Source organism: Phragmites australis, chromosome 13 (assembly GCF_958298935.1).
Source record: "Phragmites australis chromosome 13, lpPhrAust1.1, whole genome shotgun sequence".
NCBI classification, from domain to species: Eukaryota; Viridiplantae; Streptophyta; class Magnoliopsida; order Poales; family Poaceae; genus Phragmites; species Phragmites australis.
The window spans coordinates 11671061-11691073 of record NC_084933.1 but is presented as its reverse complement, the minus strand read 5'-3'; the positions used below and the strand labels follow the sequence as shown (position 1 = coordinate 11691073).

The 20013-nt window shown below is 51.4% G+C and overlaps 1 protein-coding gene across 1 annotated transcript; it reads left to right on the top strand.

Moving 5' to 3' along the window:
• Nucleotides 1-4940: 4940 nt before the first annotated feature.
• Nucleotides 4941-8930, top strand: LOC133889053 (uncharacterized). Its single transcript, XM_062329496.1, has 3 exons — nucleotides 4941-6330; nucleotides 7002-7267; nucleotides 8703-8930. Exons 1-2 carry the CDS (start codon nucleotides 5136-5138, stop codon nucleotides 7265-7267), a joined length of 1461 nt encoding a protein of 486 aa, XP_062185480.1. The 5' UTR covers nucleotides 4941-5135; the 3' UTR covers nucleotides 8703-8930.
• The last annotated feature ends 11083 nt before the right edge of the window (nucleotides 8931-20013 follow it).

Genomic DNA, 20013 nt, shown 5'->3' with positions numbered 1-20013 from the left:
ATTTTTTAAATTCACTAGTGGCTTGCCTAACTCTATACACTTCAGGAACTAAATGAGCATTAAATTTCTATTCTACCATCATCTCCTAATCTAAATACCATTCAGCATCATAAGCACCCTCAAAAGATGGTAGGGTAAACTTAACCTTAGCAAATAGATCATTATTAACACGTAGGTTATGTTGCTAAAAATTATTACCTCCCATACCTTGATGGTTGAAATTTAATCAGTCCCGTTGTTGTGCATCAAATGTGTCTTGTCTATGCCTCAAAATTTCATCATCTGCGATGGACTCCTCTTGTTCATGGAATGCGCCACGTGGATCCACAGCCCATGGTTTGGTGGTTGATTAACCAGTCGATCAAATTGTGTATTGAGCATGACAATACTATCATTAAGTCATTGCAATGTAGTGTTTGTCTCCGCAAGCTTCTTATCAATGTCTTCATTGATAGCATGTCGATGATCATTCAACACCATTGTGAGTTCTTCCTTCAAAACACACTCCTGTGCATCCGATGCTTCTCCTGCCATGGTTAGTCGAAGATAGAAAATAACGAAAGATAAATTATTCCTATCGACTACTAGGTGGTAGAGATGGAGTCACACACTCTCAAATGTCTTACCACGCTCTTGTAAGTGTTCTTACTAATCACTGCAGTTGGCACAACCGGTGGCTGGTTCGTGATACCTTATCGGGTTCGAGTGAGGTAGTTGCAAGGGGAGAAACCGTTCTGATCGAGAGAAGGTGTAGCTTTGATAGGCAATATTTAGTAGAAAGGAATGGCAATAATTGAAATCAGATTAGCAAAGCTGGATAAAAGTCCACAGTACTCGTTACAGTTGTTGGCCCGAACACGTTCCTAGAACTAGCTCAAGCAAAACGAAAACTATAACAGACACAAGCACAATGGAACAAAATTCGCAATGCAAATTGATTCTCCTTTTTTTTGCACTCTTTGCTTCTTCTTTTTCGCACTCTTTGCTTCTTGCTTGCTTTTTTCTCTTTTTTTTGGTGAATGTGACACAAACTCAAAAACTCTTCTACTGCCTTTTCTAAGACTAGTGAGGTACATGGGTCACAAATTTTTTTCGGGAGAGCAGGGGTATAAAGGTAATAAAAAGATATTCTCTCTCTCTGAACTTTGGCTACCTCTGTTTGAACTATCGAGTGATACTCAAACTTTGACGGACAATGCTTGATATGAAAGGTGTATGGAGGTATCCGAGAGCAACTAGAAATATATATACTCTGACTAGGTGGTCGAACCCGAAAGGATGGTCGGATCCGAGAATGTCACCGATTTTGACTAGGTGGTCGGAGTGCCTGGTCGAACCCCGAGTGGGTGAACAGAGTGGGTGGTCGGAGTAGCTGGTCGGGACCCTGAGTGGGTGGTCAGAGCAATTAGTGGTCGAACACGAGTTGATGGTCGACTCGACCAGTGGTCGAACCCGAGTAGATGGTCAACTCGACTAGTGGTCGAACTCAACTAGATGGTTGAAGCGACTAGTGGTTGAACACGACTTGTTGGTCAACTCGACTAGTGATCGAACTCGAGTAGATGGTTAAAGCGGCTAGTGGTCGAACACGACTTGATAGTCGACTCAATTGATTAGTGGTCGAACTCGAGTAGATGGTTAAAGCGACTAATCAGCAAGACTCCACTCTAGAAACTAGGTCATGATGACTCGACCAGCAAAAAAACACCGACGATGGATTCAAACTCAACAACGCGAATACTGAAAACAAAATTGCGAAGGCACAAAGTGGTTTGGACAGCGGAAAAACTAAGATCTAAATATTTTTATGGGGCAATTTTCTGGACTCTAGGTAATGGAAAACGACGAAACAAAGGGGATAACTGAGATTACCTAACGGGCAACCGAGGTTCTGATACCGAAAGGTAATATAATAAGTCGATTGGTAGAGCTTCAACGTTGATGATCTAATAAGTCGATTGGTAGAGCTTCAACGTTGATGATCTAAAGGCTCTGAACAGAACAGATCAAGAACTCTCGCAACCACTACACCACTACTCCATGGTTATCAACCGTACCAAGACGCAGTTGACCTCGCCAAGAAGGCTTTTTCTGCAAGTGAATCGAGAACACAAGCAAGAACAGGTAGATGCAATCTGAATATTGTTAATTACCAATGAAGTACTTGAGTTGGGGTTCAACAAACCGATAAACAGCGAAACTGTCTAAAACAGAATAATCTAAGCTAAACCCGAGCCTAAACTATGATGGCTACTGTGTATATATAGGAGGGACATGAGGAGGTCGACCTAGGGTTATGTAGCCATGGAAAGAGGCGTACAAAACCTGGACTCCAACCCCGACACGATTATAAGACCCAATAGGGGCCGATACGGTGGTGTAGCACCTTATTTCTTTGACTCTGACTAAACTATAAGCAATATTTCGTCGAGCTCATATCCATTGGAAAGGATTAGTCGTAAGCTTTCCAGAATGTTCAAGATTGCCAAAAATGGACTTCGTATGAGAGTTATGCCCGTTTTACTAACGTGATGTCCTGAGACTCAACCACAACCACGACTTCGACCACGACTAGAGCTCAGCCTCGAATCCGAGTAGACTTGGCCTTCGAGGGGTGACATCTGGGTAAGGTTGTGGTGCTTCTCCCACATTCCTAAGCAATAAAATATCACAAGAATTTAGTAGTAATCCATCCAAGAAAGCATGAACAGCAAGGAACGAGTTCACCTGGTGGTCTAATTATTTGTATGATTTGAGGATTATTGGCAGTATTGATCGTATTCGAAGGAGCCATGGGCACATCACTAACTATATACCCATTGAACTAACCCCTCATACTAATCGTCCGACCCATCATAGAGCAATTCATCATAATCATCATCATCCGGTATTAGCATAGGCAAATTAGCAACAAGAGCCTTCACTGTCTCCATTTGTACCGCCTTAGCCACTGCCTCTGGACCCTCTATGGCTCTCCTCTTGTGCTGGGGATACATAGCACGGTAAAAATCACGAGTTGCCTTTTTACAGTGCTCCAAATAGCTTGATAGCACCGTCATATGACGCTTACTCCACTATGCAATCTCATGATCCACCTTATCTTTATCAAGGTACTCCTCCCATGAACATCTCCACGTACTTTATTCCAAAAAAAAATCATATGAACTCCCATTAACAAGGTATAAGATATCAAAATAGAAAATATAGATAATATGCATAAAACTAACCATGTTCTTACCAACCATATGCCCGCACACCAAGTCCAAAGGGCACTATCCCGTATCGAGCTTTCACACCACAAGTTCAGCTCCTTGGACGATATGGTTCTATCATCCTATTGCCCTTCACTTGATGCTCTTCCTCCTCTATCCATTCACCATCGCCCACTATCCTCTAGCTTGACTTAGAACATACCTAACCTAATTAAGACATTTACAGAGGACTGTACAATAAATCCTGAAAGTTACAAGTAGCATCATAGCGCCATATTCAAATTCATGATACAAGGTATATGACATCTAATTCTACCTCATTCAAATTGTAAACAAGTAACAATGATCAGTTTTTACCTTTACCATCCATTCACAATGGAAATAAGGTGATCCCCCAGAAGGTTCACAAAGAACGCTTCGCTTCCCACACTTGCACAACGGAGGATCCACTAGACATCTTTTGCTCACTTCTCACTTCTCTTTATCCATCAGTTTTGGTGAGTTTGGTGGAAGAGGAACCCAACAAACAAACTTGTTATATAGCTTCGGATGCTAACTAAATCCGTTTCACCTTCATAATCATATGGGCATACATCTCATGTCCATCAATCCATTGGAAGAAGTAGAACACCTCCCACTCCTGCAAATTATTAAAATATCATATCTGCAAAAGTAATGCCATATGCTTCTACCCTAACCCATAACAAATATGCACTCACACGATAATCCTTGCACAGGTAGTAAGCGCGGCCAGCAATATCTTCATATAGCGACTAAAGGACCATAGTAGGCTTACCATATTCACAAGTCAGGATGGAGAGAGCGGGAGGAACAGGAGCATCCTTGCAACTAATATCGGGATACTTCTTGCCGATGTGTACCTACTTTTGCTTACGTCACAAATTAACCATCATACCATACAACTGCATAAATATCAATCCATTACGAATTTAACATGCACCAAACACTTTTACATTGAACACTACAAATCCTATGCACTAAACTTGGTTAACATCTTGAATGACCAATTTGACAACACAAACTACAATATTAAAATAGTCTACGTACAAGCATAATAAATATGTTACATTAAGCATTGAACAATAAAAAACAATTATTAGCTAATCTAACTGAATTTTAATATTTTCATCACCTAATCTCTAAACCCAAGCTAGCTTAAAACCATCTAAATTTAAGAAAAAAAAATGGAAATTGAATGGTTGTAATGGAGTATTTACCTTCAATGGGCAATTCCATGTGAAATCTTTTTTTATTTAGATCTAAAATCGATGGATTTGATGAAGAATTTAGATTAGTGGGAAGAGAGGTGCAAGCAAGGTCCTACTGTCTAGAAGGAGGAGGAGGAGAGAGAGGAGGGTAGCCGGCATGACGCTCTGGTCACACCAAAAGTATTCACGTGACACTGGTCACCCTAACACCTTTGGAGTAACTCAGGGATGTCATGTTGGCCTCGCGTGTAAAGGCGCCAAGGCTGATACTAGCGTGACCACCTTGATCGTGCCAATTCATATAACGTGACCATATTAATGTGTCATGACATGTACTTTGACGTGACAAAATAAGCTAATTCTTGAAATTTAGTTTCCCACCGGCTAGTTTCTAGAAATTTGGTTTACCACCTACTATTTTTAAAATATTAGTTAAAAAACTAAAATAAAAAATATTCCACCAACTTCCTCCGTCAGGGCCGTCACCGCCCTGCCGCCCGCGCGCGACGCAATGTCGGGCCGATTCCGCTAGTCCCCACGTCGTTTTGCCACGCCGCCGCCGCCCGCAGCCTTTCTTTCCCAGCCCACCCGCGTCCTCGCACGTCTCCTCCTCCGCAAACCTTTCCCCTTTCGCCCGCTCTCTCCCAGCGACCTGAATAAAATCATTCGGCACGGACCGAGTGACTTCCATGCGATGATGGCGCGCTGTCCGGGCGCGGCGGCCGTGCGCGCGCGCTGGACGGTCCGCTCCCTCGCCGGCGCGTTCGTCGACCTCGCGTTCGCCTGGGCCTGCCTCTGCCTCGCCGCCTTCGCCACCGCCGCCGCGCGCCTCCTCGCCCTAGTCGGCCTCCCGCTGCCTTGCACCTGCGCGCGCCCGCACCTCCCCTGCCTCCTCGCGTTCCTCGCGCGCTACCCCGCCCGCGCCATCGACTCCCTCCTCGCCTCCCTCCGCTCCCGCTTCCCCTTCGTCGCCGTCGGCGATGAGGGCCGGCAGGAGGAGGATGTGGAGGAGGAAGACGAAGGTGAGGAGGAGGCCGTCGATGGGAATCTGTGGCGGGGGAGGGAGGAGCGGGAGCGGGAGGCGCAGTGCGCGGAGCTGCAGCGGGAGCTCGAGAAGGAGCGCAGCGCGTCGGCGTCCGCGACCGAGGAGGCCATGGCCATGATCCTGCGCCTGCAGAAGGAGAAGTCCGCGCTCGAGATCGAGGCGCGCCAGCAGCGCCGCACCGCCGACGAGCGCTGCGCCTTCTACGAGGACGAGGTGGAGGAGCTCAGGGACATCGTGCTCCTAAGGGAGCGGGAGGCCCGCGCGCTGCGGAAGGAGGTGGACGCGTACCGCCGGCTGCTTGGTCTCGGCACAGAGGACGACGAGGATGAGGAGGAGATGGTGACGCCGCACAGTATCATCATGTCTGAGGGAGAGCCGAGCTCGTCAAAATCCGTTAATAGGAACGGTGGTAATGACAAGATCGTGCAATTGGGGAATGATTCTGTGTTTAGCTTCAAGATGCCGTTCTTGCGTGAGGAACTGGTGCCACCTGTTCCTGTAGATCATGCCCGAGGGACAGGGGGAAACGACGATATGATAGCTGTTCAGACACCCGGTGAAGTTCCTGTGGTTGGATCAAAACTGAAGCTGGATAGCAGCGAAGATGATGGAACAGAGACGGTGGAAATCCTCCCCCTATATGCCCGGAGTCTAAATCAAGGTGGTGATTTTCATGTTGATGCTGCAGCTGGTACAGAAGTTACAGAGCAACAGACTGCTGATGAATTTCAGGAGGTAGAGTGTGGAGGTGTAGACAAGATTAGTCATGATCATTCAGAAAGTGAGAATGATGCAAATATCTACGACGTGCATGTGGTTGATGACATATTCTTCTCCACAGAAGGTACGATTTTGTGGAAAAATGATGCTCAATTGATGATTTCTATATAGTATAATGTGCCAAAGTATTTTTATAGTGTAATAAATGTAGGCCTACAGTTCCATTCTTGGGAGGTCTTGATATCCCGTGCGTGTGGTGTGATCTTAATTTTGAGCTATAGTTGATTCATTAAAACCATTCCTAGTGTGCATGTTTGATGCTTGTTTTGCTTAATGTTGCGTTCATTGATCGGAACCTCGTTGGAGCATATGGTCCTTGTATTGCTTAGGAAGACCACACTATCTTCTATCATTTCAATTTTTAAGTGAGTTCCTTTTTTTGTACGTGCCATCTTTTTTTCATGGGTTCACATCTCAAACGTTAGAGCTGATTGTGTTGGTCTTACTGATTCTTGTTTGATAAAACTACTTCTATAGCTTTTCAAGTTGAGATTTATGGTATGCCTACATCCTTCCAGCCTTTATTTACTCATAGTTCTGAACACTTCTGCTTGTGTCCACACTCCACAGTACTCCACACCATAGGAGCATTTTCCGTATGCCTATCCATTGGCTGTATTTGCTGCTTCACCAGTATGATATGCTCAATCTCTACTGTGATTGGCACATTCTCTAAACTATTTTTGCAACAGAATCAATTGAAACTGATACTAAAATTCAGCTGTTCATATGCAGTTAAGGGCGTGATTGGTCGAAGCTTCTCAGATGCAACAATACAAGCAGAAAAGTTGCAGACTCGTGCTGCTGCAGATCTCCTGGGGGGAAATCTGCATGCCATTAAAGATGCACAAGACAAGATAAGGCTTGCGGCAAATGAAAGGAGGCAGTCATTACAGTTGCAACTTTTAGAGGACATAGCTAATCAACTTCAAGAAATCAAGGAGGCTGCGGAAGCAGGGCGGCACTTGTACTGTCCTTCTAAAATTTCGAAGAAAAACTAGGTCAGTACGGAATGGAATTTTGTTACTTTCTTGCACATTTTTTTTTTTGTGCTGTGTATAGCATAATATCTTCAATGATTCATTGATCAATATATAAAATGACACCTGTTAGAAGCACAAATCTATATTACAAACTGAGTACATGTGCTTGCGGCCCATCTTGTAGCGTGTTTTGTTAAGCAGCCTTTCAATCCAATAAGTAAGTTTTAGGCATGCTTGAGAATCTATTTGAAGTTGATCGGCTTGTAAGCTCTATTATTGACTCACCCCACAAATGCTTTGATCTGTTCATTCAAACTCTTAAGTTTATCTTGGTCATAATAATACAAGCAAGCCTGATCAAACTAGCATTTTATTTTGTTTTGAATGATTGGATTGGTTTAATAGAGTACAAGTTTTGGTAGTGTAATGTTCAAAAGCATCAATGCGGTTGCTGGTTTGTGTTGTAAGATAAGTATTGAAATGTCAGATTTACAGTAGAACACCTGCCTGATTCTTTATGCTGTGCAACTCTTAGCAGGCAGGTCTGCCTCAGAACTACCTAGTATTCCTAAATCCTAACTGAAGTATCAAACTTTTTTGCAGTCCTTATTTTAACTCTCTGGTCCCACTGGCCATAAATTGCACAGCACCCACTTTCGACCTTATTAGGATACTCTCATAATGCTTATATCATGCAGTATGGACGAATTTAACATATATATTTCCATGAACTTATTAGGTTGCGGACAATGTTATTTCTGAATGGATAAGACACTACCTGTTACATGATAGATTGCATTGTTATTTTTCCCTGCCATCCAAGCTAACCTATTTGACTATCTCGTAGTTCTTGAAACAATATAGCATATCTGACTGAAACTGTAACTTGAGCAGCCATGTGCTTAGTGTACTATTACTATTGTTTCACTAACTTTTCAGCACCCTAGTGAATTTGAGATGCCCTAAACTATCTATGGAACATCATTTCCTACTTTTCGACAAACAGACAATGTTTCTTGAATTCTTCAGCATGACACAATCTGCTATTATGTTCTATGTACACATTCATTTACCTGGAACATGTGATCTCGTTGAAGCCTTTGAACTAAAGCACCAACTGTTTGAACGCCCAATTGAATTACTTTTGGGTTTCTTTTCTTTTTTCTGAAGCATATGAGCACTTCCATCTCATGAAACCTAAAGAAACTGAATAGAACCTATTATAAAGTATGACAATATATATGGACAAATGTATAGCTTCCGGATTCTATAAGAAGCTGTGGTGAAACCGTGAAATATGTTTGAGTGACCAACTATTTCCGGACAACAACAGTAACAAATTAGTGTCTCGTATTGGGTGGAACTTCTGGAACGGCGTTTGCTTCCTTTTTCTTACCTTTGAAAACTAATCTCATGAAGATGGAGTGTTTGACATATCCTTTACTTTCTGCAGGAAAACACGTCACGAAAACACGGTTGTCGCTGTAAATATTTGTTTTGGTCTGTAGTCTAGTTTGTTGATTTTGTTCATCATTAATTTTATTTGTTCTTTTTTTAATAAATATGCATTGTTATTGTGTACATGTACATAAACAACAATCCATTTCATTTTATTTTATTTTTTGGAATCCTGTGATCTTGTCTGCTTCAAAATGATGTTTCGTGTGCTTGTTTGTGTTGGGATATATGGGCCTAGAACATTTATTTTTAAGAATATTTTCCAATAAATCTCAAAGGCCCATCAAGAAAGTGGAGGTGGTGGGTTTAGTCCCACTTTACTAGTGGGGACAGAGGGAGATCAACTTATAAGGAGTTGTTATCCTTCACTTCCTTAGCAAATATGGAAGAGAGGGCTAGAAGGCCACACACATTTAATCTTCTCGCCAGTTAAGGTCGGAGTGTGGGCACATGTAGGTGGGTTGGTATCTCTATTTTGCAGTTTTATTCTTTTGTTGTGCAGAAAAACGATCTACAATTATTTATAGAAAATTGTGTCAATTAAGAGTCCGATCGTGACATATCTCAACCACACGGTTTCTCTATATATATCTATTGTTCGCTATCACAAAGAATATATGCAATTAAGGTTTTGCTTCTTCCTCTTTGGTGCGCCATCATAAGTAATCTACTCTATCCTGCTACGCCAATGTGAACCAGCGGTCGGAAGAGTATATCTCTAGAATTCGTTATCCTTGTGATCCTACACTAGGAGAAGGCGAATAAGGTTTTTGAAATACGTTCTGCACGACTACTCGCGATCTACTTCCACTTCACCATCAACTGCACATGATCTGTTTCCTGTTCACCGACATCTTCTGTATCGACATCACGGGGGCTTCTACATCTCTCGCTGTCAATTGGTACATTTGTTATGATCAATTTTTATTTAATTATGTTTGCCATGTTGAGTAGGACTTTGATGTTCGTGCTAGCGAGTACTTTTGAGAGTTACATATGCAGTTTTTTACAGACATGTCTACTTTGTATTGTTGGTATATCATGATGTTTGTCTACTAGTTTCTACTCATGATTTATTTAGGAATTAAATTAAATTAAATATAAAAGTGCGTATTTTTCCAACCGTTTGTATGTGTATATGTGTACATAAACAATAGGAGATCCATTTGATTGTTTGAATATCGAGAATGAACTCAAAAGTTTTACCGCACTGTTTAGAGGAAACTTGTTGCTTCAGTTGTCGCATATGCATATCATGGTAATTCTCATGGGTAAGCTCACATGTATGAATTGCCCTGTTCACCCTTTTCAAGCGCATCTGAACTTTTAACAAACTTGTGTCGGAGTGCCTGCCCAGCAGCCTGAAAAATGCTTTGCGCGAGGAAGGAAAAGAAGCAAACTGGAAGCTACACGCTCACTGAAGTGTGAACCTGAACCAGATTTGGGAGACTTTCTCATTCTATTACCGTGATTTTTTATATTGCTAGGCATTTTTTTCCTTAAGTCGAAAGATGCAATCTTATTTTTTTTAAGTACAAGACAGATGCAGACGTTGATGCACACTACACTCATATCACTACCAAACACGTACATGTCCACTAAGGAATTTATTGAAGGCACAAAGGTAACGAAGCGTTTGCACATGATTTTTTTTTTTCACTAACGACACGTTTATACTTGTGAAACTGGTGAACACCAGTGCCGAGTCTCGTACTCGAGCTCTCTGGTAAGCTAGTTGCACACCTACACTCTCAGCATAAGAAAGGATGATAATCGGGTATGATAGTTACGAGTAGTGCTTATTTATATATGTATTTGTCAGTTTTTGTTCCACCCACATGTATAATCGTGCACGTCCGTAGCGAAGAGCGGGAACCAAACCCATCTGTCAGAGGGTGAACTCCTGTTGCAGGGATCCTGGGGGACCCTTTTTTAGATATTCGGCCGGGGGATGATCCTGAATATGTTCGCCGGAGAAATAAATGGGTATAAATGCGATGGTCGGTGGGGGTGGAATGATCTAATGTGAAACGGAGTAAATGCACCAGCGGTTAGATAGGTTCGGGCCGCATGGGAGCGTAACACCCTACTTCTGTATGGATACTATAAATACCCTGAGAAAGTCCCTCAAGGATGTTGCTGGTTACAAAAATGTTTATCTATCTTAGAGCCTTGGGCTCTTTTTTTTTAACCTGTGATCTTCTCTTCTCTGTTTATGAGCAATTGTTTCCTTTTCCGAAGTTTGTCTTTTTTTCTTTTCACTACTCTCCTTTCTTCTATGCCGCCGGCCACTTTAAATATCCGCCGGCAGCAGCGTGCCCCGAACGGGAGGGGGTGCACGAGTTCCGAGACACCATAAATGGAAAAGGCGTCATCATTACCTCTGGGTGAAGTGACCGGGGGTGGAAAAAGCATCCCACGCTCGGTCGTCTGTCACCATAAATGCACTGGCAACGGGCGCCGTAGAGAGGGCCCACCGGGCAGCCGCAGAGCTGCTCAGTGTGCCCGCCCTATCTTGTTCTCCTGCCACAGCAGCGCGGCAGACGGAACGCCTTGACCCTTTCGACGTTATCCCGAGACGGGCCGGATGGCACGAGATGGAACCCGTGCATTCAATGACCCCACGCCCCTCTGCCAAAAATGTGGTAGGAACTGACACCGGACGTGGCGGGAGCAGGTGGAGGTGACAGGCCACACACGCTCTTAAATGCGGCCTCAGACCTCTGACTGGCCGACACCTCATCAGCGGACCCCTGTCTGGGCCACTGTCAAGGGGCTTTTTGAGTCATCGGGGAACCGAGTGCTCGGGGGGTACTGTTCACCTCCCCGAGCACTCTCTCCCGAGAATGCCCTTCTTGGTCCTCGGGGAACCGAGTACTCGGGGGTCACTGTTCACCTCCCCGAGCACTCTCTCCCGGCACTTACTTTAGTGGGTCCTCGGGATACTTGGGCGCCCGGGGGGCCACCACTCGCGGCCCCGGGTACACTTCTCCCGGTACTTAGCCTTCCTGACCGTCGGGGGACTCGGGTGCTCGAGGGTCACCGTACACCTTCCCGAGCACTTTCTTTCTGGCACTTAGACTTCGCAGATCATCGGGGAACTGGGGTGCTCGGGGACCACCGACTGTGGCCCTGAGCGCCCTCTCCCGGGACTTAATCTTTTTTTACCTCGCGGAGGAAACTCCGCGGGATGGCGCCACGTGGCGGATTGCTGGCCTGGCCTCGGGATTCGGGGACCCCGGGTTCCTGATACACCGACAGCAGCCCCCGGGCCCATTGGCAGGCAATAGCCCAAAGACTGCGGATGGGCCCTTCGTTGTCAACGAGGCCGAAGCCGGGACTGACGCCACGTGATGAACTTTCAGATGGTGATCCTTCTGGTCCGGGCTTCTGGTACGGCCCAAGGGGAGTCGAACGGACGCGAGTCCAGACGACTCCTGAGGCGTGTGATAACGGGACGGGCAGCGCGTGATAACGAGGCAAGCGGCGTGCGTGGCAAACGCGCAAATCGAGGGAAGTACGCCTGGCAACTGCTGACAACCGCACGGTTTGAGGGAGATTCACCTGTCGGGTGCGTTGGCCGAGGAAACCGCCCCGCAGAGCGCACCGCGACAGGCGACGTTTGAATTTCCCTGGGGTATAAAAGGAGGAGGGGAGCGAACCGCCCCCCTCTTTACGCCATCTTGCGATCAAGCTTTCATCTTCCTTGCGCTCCTGAGCCCTAGACTTTCCTTAGGCGATCAGAGCGCTCGTCTTCCCCCACCGTCCAGATCATCCCCCACCCTGACGAGATGTCGAGAGCAGGAGGAAGCCGCTGCGACCAGGCAACCGACAGCATTCTGCCGGAGTCCCGGCTGGTGAACGAGGAGGCGGCGGACAGGGTTCGGAAGCTGATGGTTCCCGAGGGCCAGCGAGGGGCCTCGGTGGTGGCACCGGTGAGCTTCCCGCCGGTGACGAACCGGCGGGGGCGCATCGTTCTCTTTACTTCCTTCGTGGCGGCCAGGCTGGTGCCGCCATTCTCGACATTCTTTCTCCATATCCTCGACACGTTCGAGATCCAGTTGGTGCACCTCAGCCCCAACTCTGTCGTCATCCTGGCGATCTTCGCTCACTTCTGCGAGATGTTCGTGGGGGTGCCACCGTCGGTGACGCTCTTCTGGCACTTCTTTGTGCTGCGGTCGGTCGGGAAGAAGAGGGGCCTCTCCACCGTGGACGTCACCGGTTGCTACAACTTCCGGCTGCGGGACGGCCTGGGGGAGCAATACATTCCCCAGGTGCTGCGGAGCAAGTGGGAGGACTGGCGGCGTGACTGGTTATACGTCGACGTCAGCCCCCACGACCGTCTGACCCTGCCAGAGATGGCGGCGGAACCCCGGAAGGTGACCTGGGAGGTTCCGCTGCAAGCGGACGAGCGGATTGCGCCGGTCCTGGAGCGCATCGACTTCCTGCGCCAGGCCGGGCTTACTTCGGTGATGGTGGTGGTGAACTTCCTGCGCCGCCACCTGGCGCCACTGCGGGAACAGGCCCAGCCCTGCTGGTTTTACACCGGCCCCCAGGACATCACCCGGACCCAGATCGGCGTGGAGTGGGACCTGGGCAGGCCAGCGCTGAGGGGCCTGCTCCAGGTGGTGATTGGGGTGGACGACCTGAGCCGGGCGGAGCTCCCCCGGGAGGACCTAGCGCTCTGTGCCGATCCAAACCGGGTGGCGCTGCAAGCGACGCTGCCGGAGTTTGACGCCCAGGGGCTGGTCGACCGGACGGGGCGCCGGAACCCCGGGACTATCCAGATTCCCTTGGTGGACGAGGCGGCCAGTGAGGAGGCCGTAGGCAATCTGGCGCAGACCGGTGGCTCGGGCACCGCAGGTGGCGGGCCGCAGGCCAGCGGTGGGGCTGCTGCGGGCAGCAGCCACCAGGCTGGAGAAGGAGGTGCCGCTAGCAGCGGGGCGGGGACAACGCCGGGGGACAGGGGAAGCGCCCCCAGACTTTCGTTCCTATGCCGGCGTCCCCGCCGTCGCTGTCGCCAGGCGAGGAGGGAGGTCGGGGCAATCAGTCGCCCAGCGTGGGGCCGTCGGCGGGGGCGGCATCTGCGGTTCTGGAACCAGACCTTGATCTGCTTGGGCCTGGTCTGGAGCCCGGAGACCGCGCGGCGGCCCCGCAGAGCCCCCCGCGGAAGAGGAGGAGGGAGGACTCCGGGCCAACGCCATCAGGCCCGGGGTACAGGATCCCGACATCGAGGTGGCAATACCGAAGACCCACACCTGTGTAAGCTTCCCTTCCCTTTTTCCTGAGCATGTCTTGCCCAGACTGAGTTCGAAGACTAACCACGTTCTTCTTTTGCAGACCGCCTACGGGCGCCGCCGAGGACCAGGGACGGCCGAAGGCGCCGAGGTCGGCTCCAGCCCCCGAGCCGAGCACGTCAGTGGAGCTGGGGCCGCCGAGCGCGCCGGGAGAGACAGAGCCGCAGGCGCCGCCCTGCCCTGAGCCGACAGCAGCGGCCACGCCCGAGCGACCGGCGCCGGCTGAGTCCACCCCGAGCGCGTCGAGCGTGAGGCGGACGACCTCGTCATGGGCGGTGCCTGCATGGCAATTTTCGGGGACCCCGAGCCCCTCGGAGGAGGCTCGCAGGGGACCCAGCACCCAGCCGTCGCCCAGCCAGCCCGCCGACCACCTTCCAGTCGTACTAGGGAGCGCCCGGGAGGTGATCGGGCGGCTGGAGGCGGCCGTGGTGGGGGAGATGACGCAGCTTGAGGCGAAGCGCGCCGCCCTTGCTGCGGAGAGGTAGCGGCTTGTCATGGGCTGGCGCATTTTTGAGGCCCGCCTTGCCGCGGCGCGCGCCACCAACGAGAGCGAGCGGCGCGCTCTGGAGGAGGAGCGGAAGGCCCTAGAGGGCACTCACACGGAGGCCATGCGGGAGCGGGAAGACGCCGCCGCCTGGCCGAGGCATCGCGACAACAGGCTGCCGAGGCACTCGCCTGGGAGAGGCAGGCGCAGGCGTGGGAGGAGGCAGTCCTGGCCCGCGAGAGGGCAGCGGAGGCCTCCCAGGCTGAATTGGCCCGCCAGAAAGGCGAGGCTGACCGGATCCACGCCGAACTCCACCACCGGGAGGAGGAGCTCCAGCACTAGGAGGAGGAGCTCCAGCGCCGGGAGGAGGACGTCGTGATCCGAGAGATCGACGTCAACATCACGGTGGCTGATTTGGAAGCCTGGGAGGATCAGCTGACCCGTCGGGAGACAGAGGCTGCCGTGGCAGCGGTGGCCGCCGTCGCTCGGGAGGAGCGGGCCGCCAAGTGGGAGTCAGAGTTGACCGCCCGCGAGCAAGCTCTCTCCGTCCTTGCAGAGCGGGTGAAGCTGGCTGAAGCCTAGGCGCCCGGCGCTGCCTCTGCTGGGGCGGCCGGGGGACAGGGCCTCGAGGAGCGGCTGCAGAGCGCGACGGAGGAGCTCGAGGCCGCCACGGCCGAACGGGCCAGCGTGAAGCGGATGATGGAAGACATCCTCCGGCAAGCGCAGAGGTCCGTGGGGGTGGCTGGGCTCGGGCGAGTCCACGTGGAAGCGAAGGGGACGGGCCTCGGCCAGGTTGCCCTTGGCTTTCAGAGAATCAGCCAGCGTCTCGAGGCGCTCCCCCAGGCCGTCCAGGAGCTCGCCGCCCGGGAAGGGCGTGGCTTGGCCCAGGCAGTGGCCGAGCATGTCCTGGCCTGCTACCGAAGCCGGGACCCGAACTTTCCGCTGGAACCAGCTCGGGAAGAGGTGATCGAAGCCGAGGAAGAGGCCGCCCGGGAGGCAGTCCGGGGCGTCGCCGCAGCGGTGGCGGCCTGCTTCAGACGAGAGGCACCACCGACTCCAGACTCGGGGAGCAGCGGCGAGGGCTCCGACTCCGACTAGGCTTTTGTAGTTTTTTTTCTTTTTCTTTGACTTGATGTAAATATGGGAGTGATCCCTCAGAATAGCTGTCCTTTTGTGAATATAATGGAAGCCTTTCTTTGGGGTCACAACTCCAGTGTTCTTCTGAGTGCTTGATGAAGTTTCTGCTATTTTCACTTGATGCCCCGAGGAGTACTCAGTCGGACCGAGCCTGACCTTTCCTTCCCCGAGAATGAAGTCGCCCCGACCACTCATCACCCGAGCAGTGAGGCCTTCTCGGCGTGTTCAGCCCCCGAGCCCTCGCGAGTCCGCAACGGCTAAGTCAAAAGACAAAGACACAAACTTCCTTGCTCGGGAGATGGATCGATCCAGCACGGAGCACGCCATGACCAGTGAACACTTTCCCACTACGCGACCACTCGGCAAGTAGACTGGAGACACGTGCGGGCGGGAATGTGACCAAGAGTCTCCATGGTTTGGTGGTGCCCGGGCTTAGGACGGACCAGACCGAGCACCGACAGCCCGCCCCTAGGCCCTAGGCTCCGGACTACTAAAGCGGCTCGAGCGATAGGATTACCCGAGAACCCCAGGGACTCGGTAGTGCTCAGGCCCCTTTAAGCGGACCAAACACCACGACCACCATGAAAGACTTCGGTCAGACATTACCGTACGTACGGTACACCTTTCTACTGACCGTTCTGTCATTCCAGGAAAAAGTGGACACGTGGCAGGGTTTTGCGCGTGAGGAGACCATCTCACCGAACAGATTAGAGTACGAGAGCCCCCGAGGACAACTCGGGAACAATATATTGCTGAATGTAAAATCGTATGAATTTAACCACTCACCGGACAGCTGTCAGCTTTTCGGCCAACCGATCCAGGAGAGGCATGCGCTCCGAGCTCAGGGTGCCCGGGAGCTTGGTTCCCGTGGCTGGGGCGCCCGAGCTACAGGGGGCGCATGGGGAGCCCGGGATCAGGCGATCCCGACCACTCATGCCCGAGCAGTAGGACCGCCCGAGGACTCCCAAGGCCGAGCAGCGACCTGGGCAATGAGGCCCTCGCGGTCGAGCTGTTCTTACTTTCGATTGTTGATCTGTGACTCGAGAAAAATAGAGAAAATCTTTGCTTGGTGCGCTCTGTTAGTGCGGTACTCATTATAGACTGCTCTCATTTTCGACCCGAGACCTCTCGAATGCCCAGACCGGCGGACAAGAGCAGGCAGGGGTATAACCCAGAGGTTCTATAGTTCGGTGGCGCCTGGGTATGACAGACCAGACCGAGTACCGACAGCCCGCCCCTGGGGCCTAGGCTCCAAACTACTCGAGCGGCTCAAGCGATAGGATTACCCGAGGACCCCAGGGGCTCGGTAGTGCTCGGGAGACTGTCACGACACCGAACACCACAGCCTACCACAACAGACGTAAGTTAGCGGCAACTGCCCGCGCGCATACCGATCGGGATTCTTTTATCAACGGGGAAAAAGAGAGAGCGCATTTTCTCGCACAATCGAGCATCTCACCAAACAACTTAACATATGGAATCTAGAAAAATAAAATTTGACATAAGTATTGCACATTGATATACATATTGTATTGACAATTTTTTTTTACAAGGTTGGGTGACTTACCCAGATAGTGGTAGCCCCCGGTCAACTTGGGCGGGGGGAAGCCCCCGGCCTGGTTGACCAGAGCCTGCAGACATGGCCATCTACGGGAAGAACTTGCACAGGTGCTCGATGTTCCACGGGTTGGGAAGCGGTTGCCCATCTTCTGCGGCCAACCGGAAGGATCCTTCTCGCGGGACACCGATCATGGTAAAGGGGTCTTCCCACATAGGGGACAGCTTATTCCTTCCTTCGCGCGATTGGTCGCGTCGGAGAACTAGATCCCCCACCTCGAGAGACCGGGCCCGGACGTGACGCTGATGGTAGCGCCGCAGGCTTTTGCTGGTAGCGCGCTGCTCTGACGGTGGCACGCTGCCGGCGCTCTTCCAAATAGTCGACGTCGTCGCGCCTTTGCTGCTCCTGCTCGCCTTCAGAGTAGGCATGCACCCGAGGGGAGCCTAAAGTGAGTTTGGAGGGAAGGACCGTCTCAGCGCCGTACACAAGGAAGAAAGGAGTCTCCCCTGTAGCGCGACTTGGCGTAGTCCGATTGGCCCATAGCACGGCAGGTAGCTCGTCGATCCACCCTTTCCCGTGCTTTGCGAGCACGTTGTAGGTCCGGGTTTTGAGCCTCTTCAGTATCTCCGTGTTGGCACGCTCGACCTGCCCATTGCTCCGAGGATGAGTGACGGAGGCGAAGCAGAGCTTGATGCCGAGGTCTTCGTAGTAGTCCCCGAACAGGGCACTTGTGAACTGAGTGCCGTTGTCGGTGATGATCCGGTTCGGGACACCAAAGCGACTGGTGATACCGTGGATAAACTGGAGCGCCGTGTTCTTGGTCACCTTGACGACTAGAACCGCCTCCGGCTACTTGGTGAATTTGTCGATGGCGACGTAGAGGTACTCATAGCCCCCGATCGCTCGGGGGAATGGACCCAGAATGTCCAGCCCCCAGACCGCGAAAGGCCATGACAGGGGGATGGTTTGAAGAGCCTGAGCTGGATGGTGAATCTGCTTTGCGTGGAATTGGCATGCCCTGCAGTGCCGAACCAGCTCGGAAGCATCCTAGAGGGTTGTAGGCCAGTAGAAACCTTACCGGAAGGCCTTCCCGACCAATGTGCGAAATGATGCATGGCCACCACACTCGCCCTCGTGGACCTCAGCGAGAAGCTCGCCGCCTTCTGCCCAGGTGATGCATTTCAGAAGGATGCCGCCTGTGCTACGCCGGTAGAGATCCCCGTCTACTATGGCATAGTGTTTGTACTGCCGAGCAACTCTTTCGACAGAAGCTTCATCCCCGGGGAGGAACTTTTCCTTCAAGTACCATCGGATCTCGTCCATCCACGAGGAATCTTGAGAACAATCAGCAAGCGCAGCGCACTCGCCGGACGGTGGCACCCTGTCGGGGCTTCCCACTGAGGGCGCCGCCGGGGTCCCCTGAATTTAGCTTGAGGTTCCCCTTCGTCCTGTTCGGCAGGCAGGATGGAAGGCCGTGTGAGTCTTTCTTCAAAGACTCCGGCAGGGACGCGCACACGGGAGGAGGCCAGGTGGGAAAGGTCGTCGGCCAGAGCGTTGTCATGGTGAGGGATGTACCGTAGCTCCAGGCCGTCGAAGCGCTTTTCCAGCTTCCTTACTGCCGCCACGTACCCTGCCATTTGAGGATTCGTGCACTGGTACTCTTTCGATACCTGGTTGACCACCAGCTGAGATTCTCCTTTGACCAGGAGGCGACGAATCCCGAGGCCCACTGTGGCTCGGAGGCAGGCAATGAGGCCCTCATATTCCGCCATGTTGTTGGATGTGCGGAACTGTAGCTGCATGACATACCGGAGTTCTTCACCCTTTGGGGAGGTGAGAACCACTCCGCCCCCTACGCCTTTCAGCGCGAGGGAACCGTCGAAATGCATAATCCAGTACCTAGGCGCATCGTGCCCGGGATATGTGGAGATTTCTTCTGGAACGACCTCAAGGACAGGCGTCCATTCTGCCACGAAGTCAGAGAGCGCCTGGCTTTTGATCGCCTGGCGGCTGACAAAGTGCAGGTCGAACTCCGCCAGCTCCACCGCCCACTTGACGACGCGCCCGGTGCCTTCTCGGTTCCGGAGGATGGGTCCTAGTGGGTACGTGGTAACCACCGAGACCTTGTGTGCTTGGAAGTAGTGGCGCAGCTTTCAGGAAGCGATGAGCACGGCGTAGAGCATTTTCTGAGCCTGGGGGTACCTTGTCTTGGCCTCCCGGAGGACTTCACTGACGAAGTACACCGGTCACTGTACCAGGCAGGCCCGGGCTACGGCTTCACCCGAGGGCCTGCTACAGCCCCCGGGCACGGAGACGTGGTCGGGGCTGACCGGGTGCTCAGGCTCTACTCCCTAGTCGGGAGGAGCCAAGTGCTCGGGGGGAGCCACGAGGACGGGGGAGTGCTCCGGGGCGGCCGGGAGCTGGGACCCAGCACCTGACCCCGTGCACTCATCGCGCTCCACCACCAGCACCATGCTCACGACCTGAGGAGTGGACGACACGTAAAGCAGTAGTGGCTCACCTTCGGACGGGGTCACCAGCACAGGTGGTGAGGTGAGATACTTCTTCAGATCGTGGAAGGCCTGCTCGGCCTCCGGCGTCCAGTCGAAATGACCGGTCTTCTTCAGAAGCTTGAAGAGCGGGAGTCCTCGCTCCCCAAGTTTGGAGATGAAGCGCCCGAGGGCCGCCATGCAGCCGGCGAGACGCTGAACCTCCTTGAGTCGAGCTGGGGGTCGCATCTGCTCGATGGCCCGGATCTTCTAAGGATTGGCCTCGATCCCTCGGCTGGAAACCAAGAAACCAAGGAGCTTGCCCGCAGGTACCCCAAAGA

Coding starts and splice junctions, on each gene's coding strand:
- LOC133889053 (XM_062329496.1), top strand. CDS start 5,136: ATGATGGCGCGCTGTCCGGGCGCGGCGGCCGTGCGCGCGCGCTGGACG. Junction 6,331..7,001: donor CATATTCTTCTCCACAGAAG/GTACGATTTTGT, acceptor GTTCATATGCAG/TTAAGGGCGTGATTGGTCGA.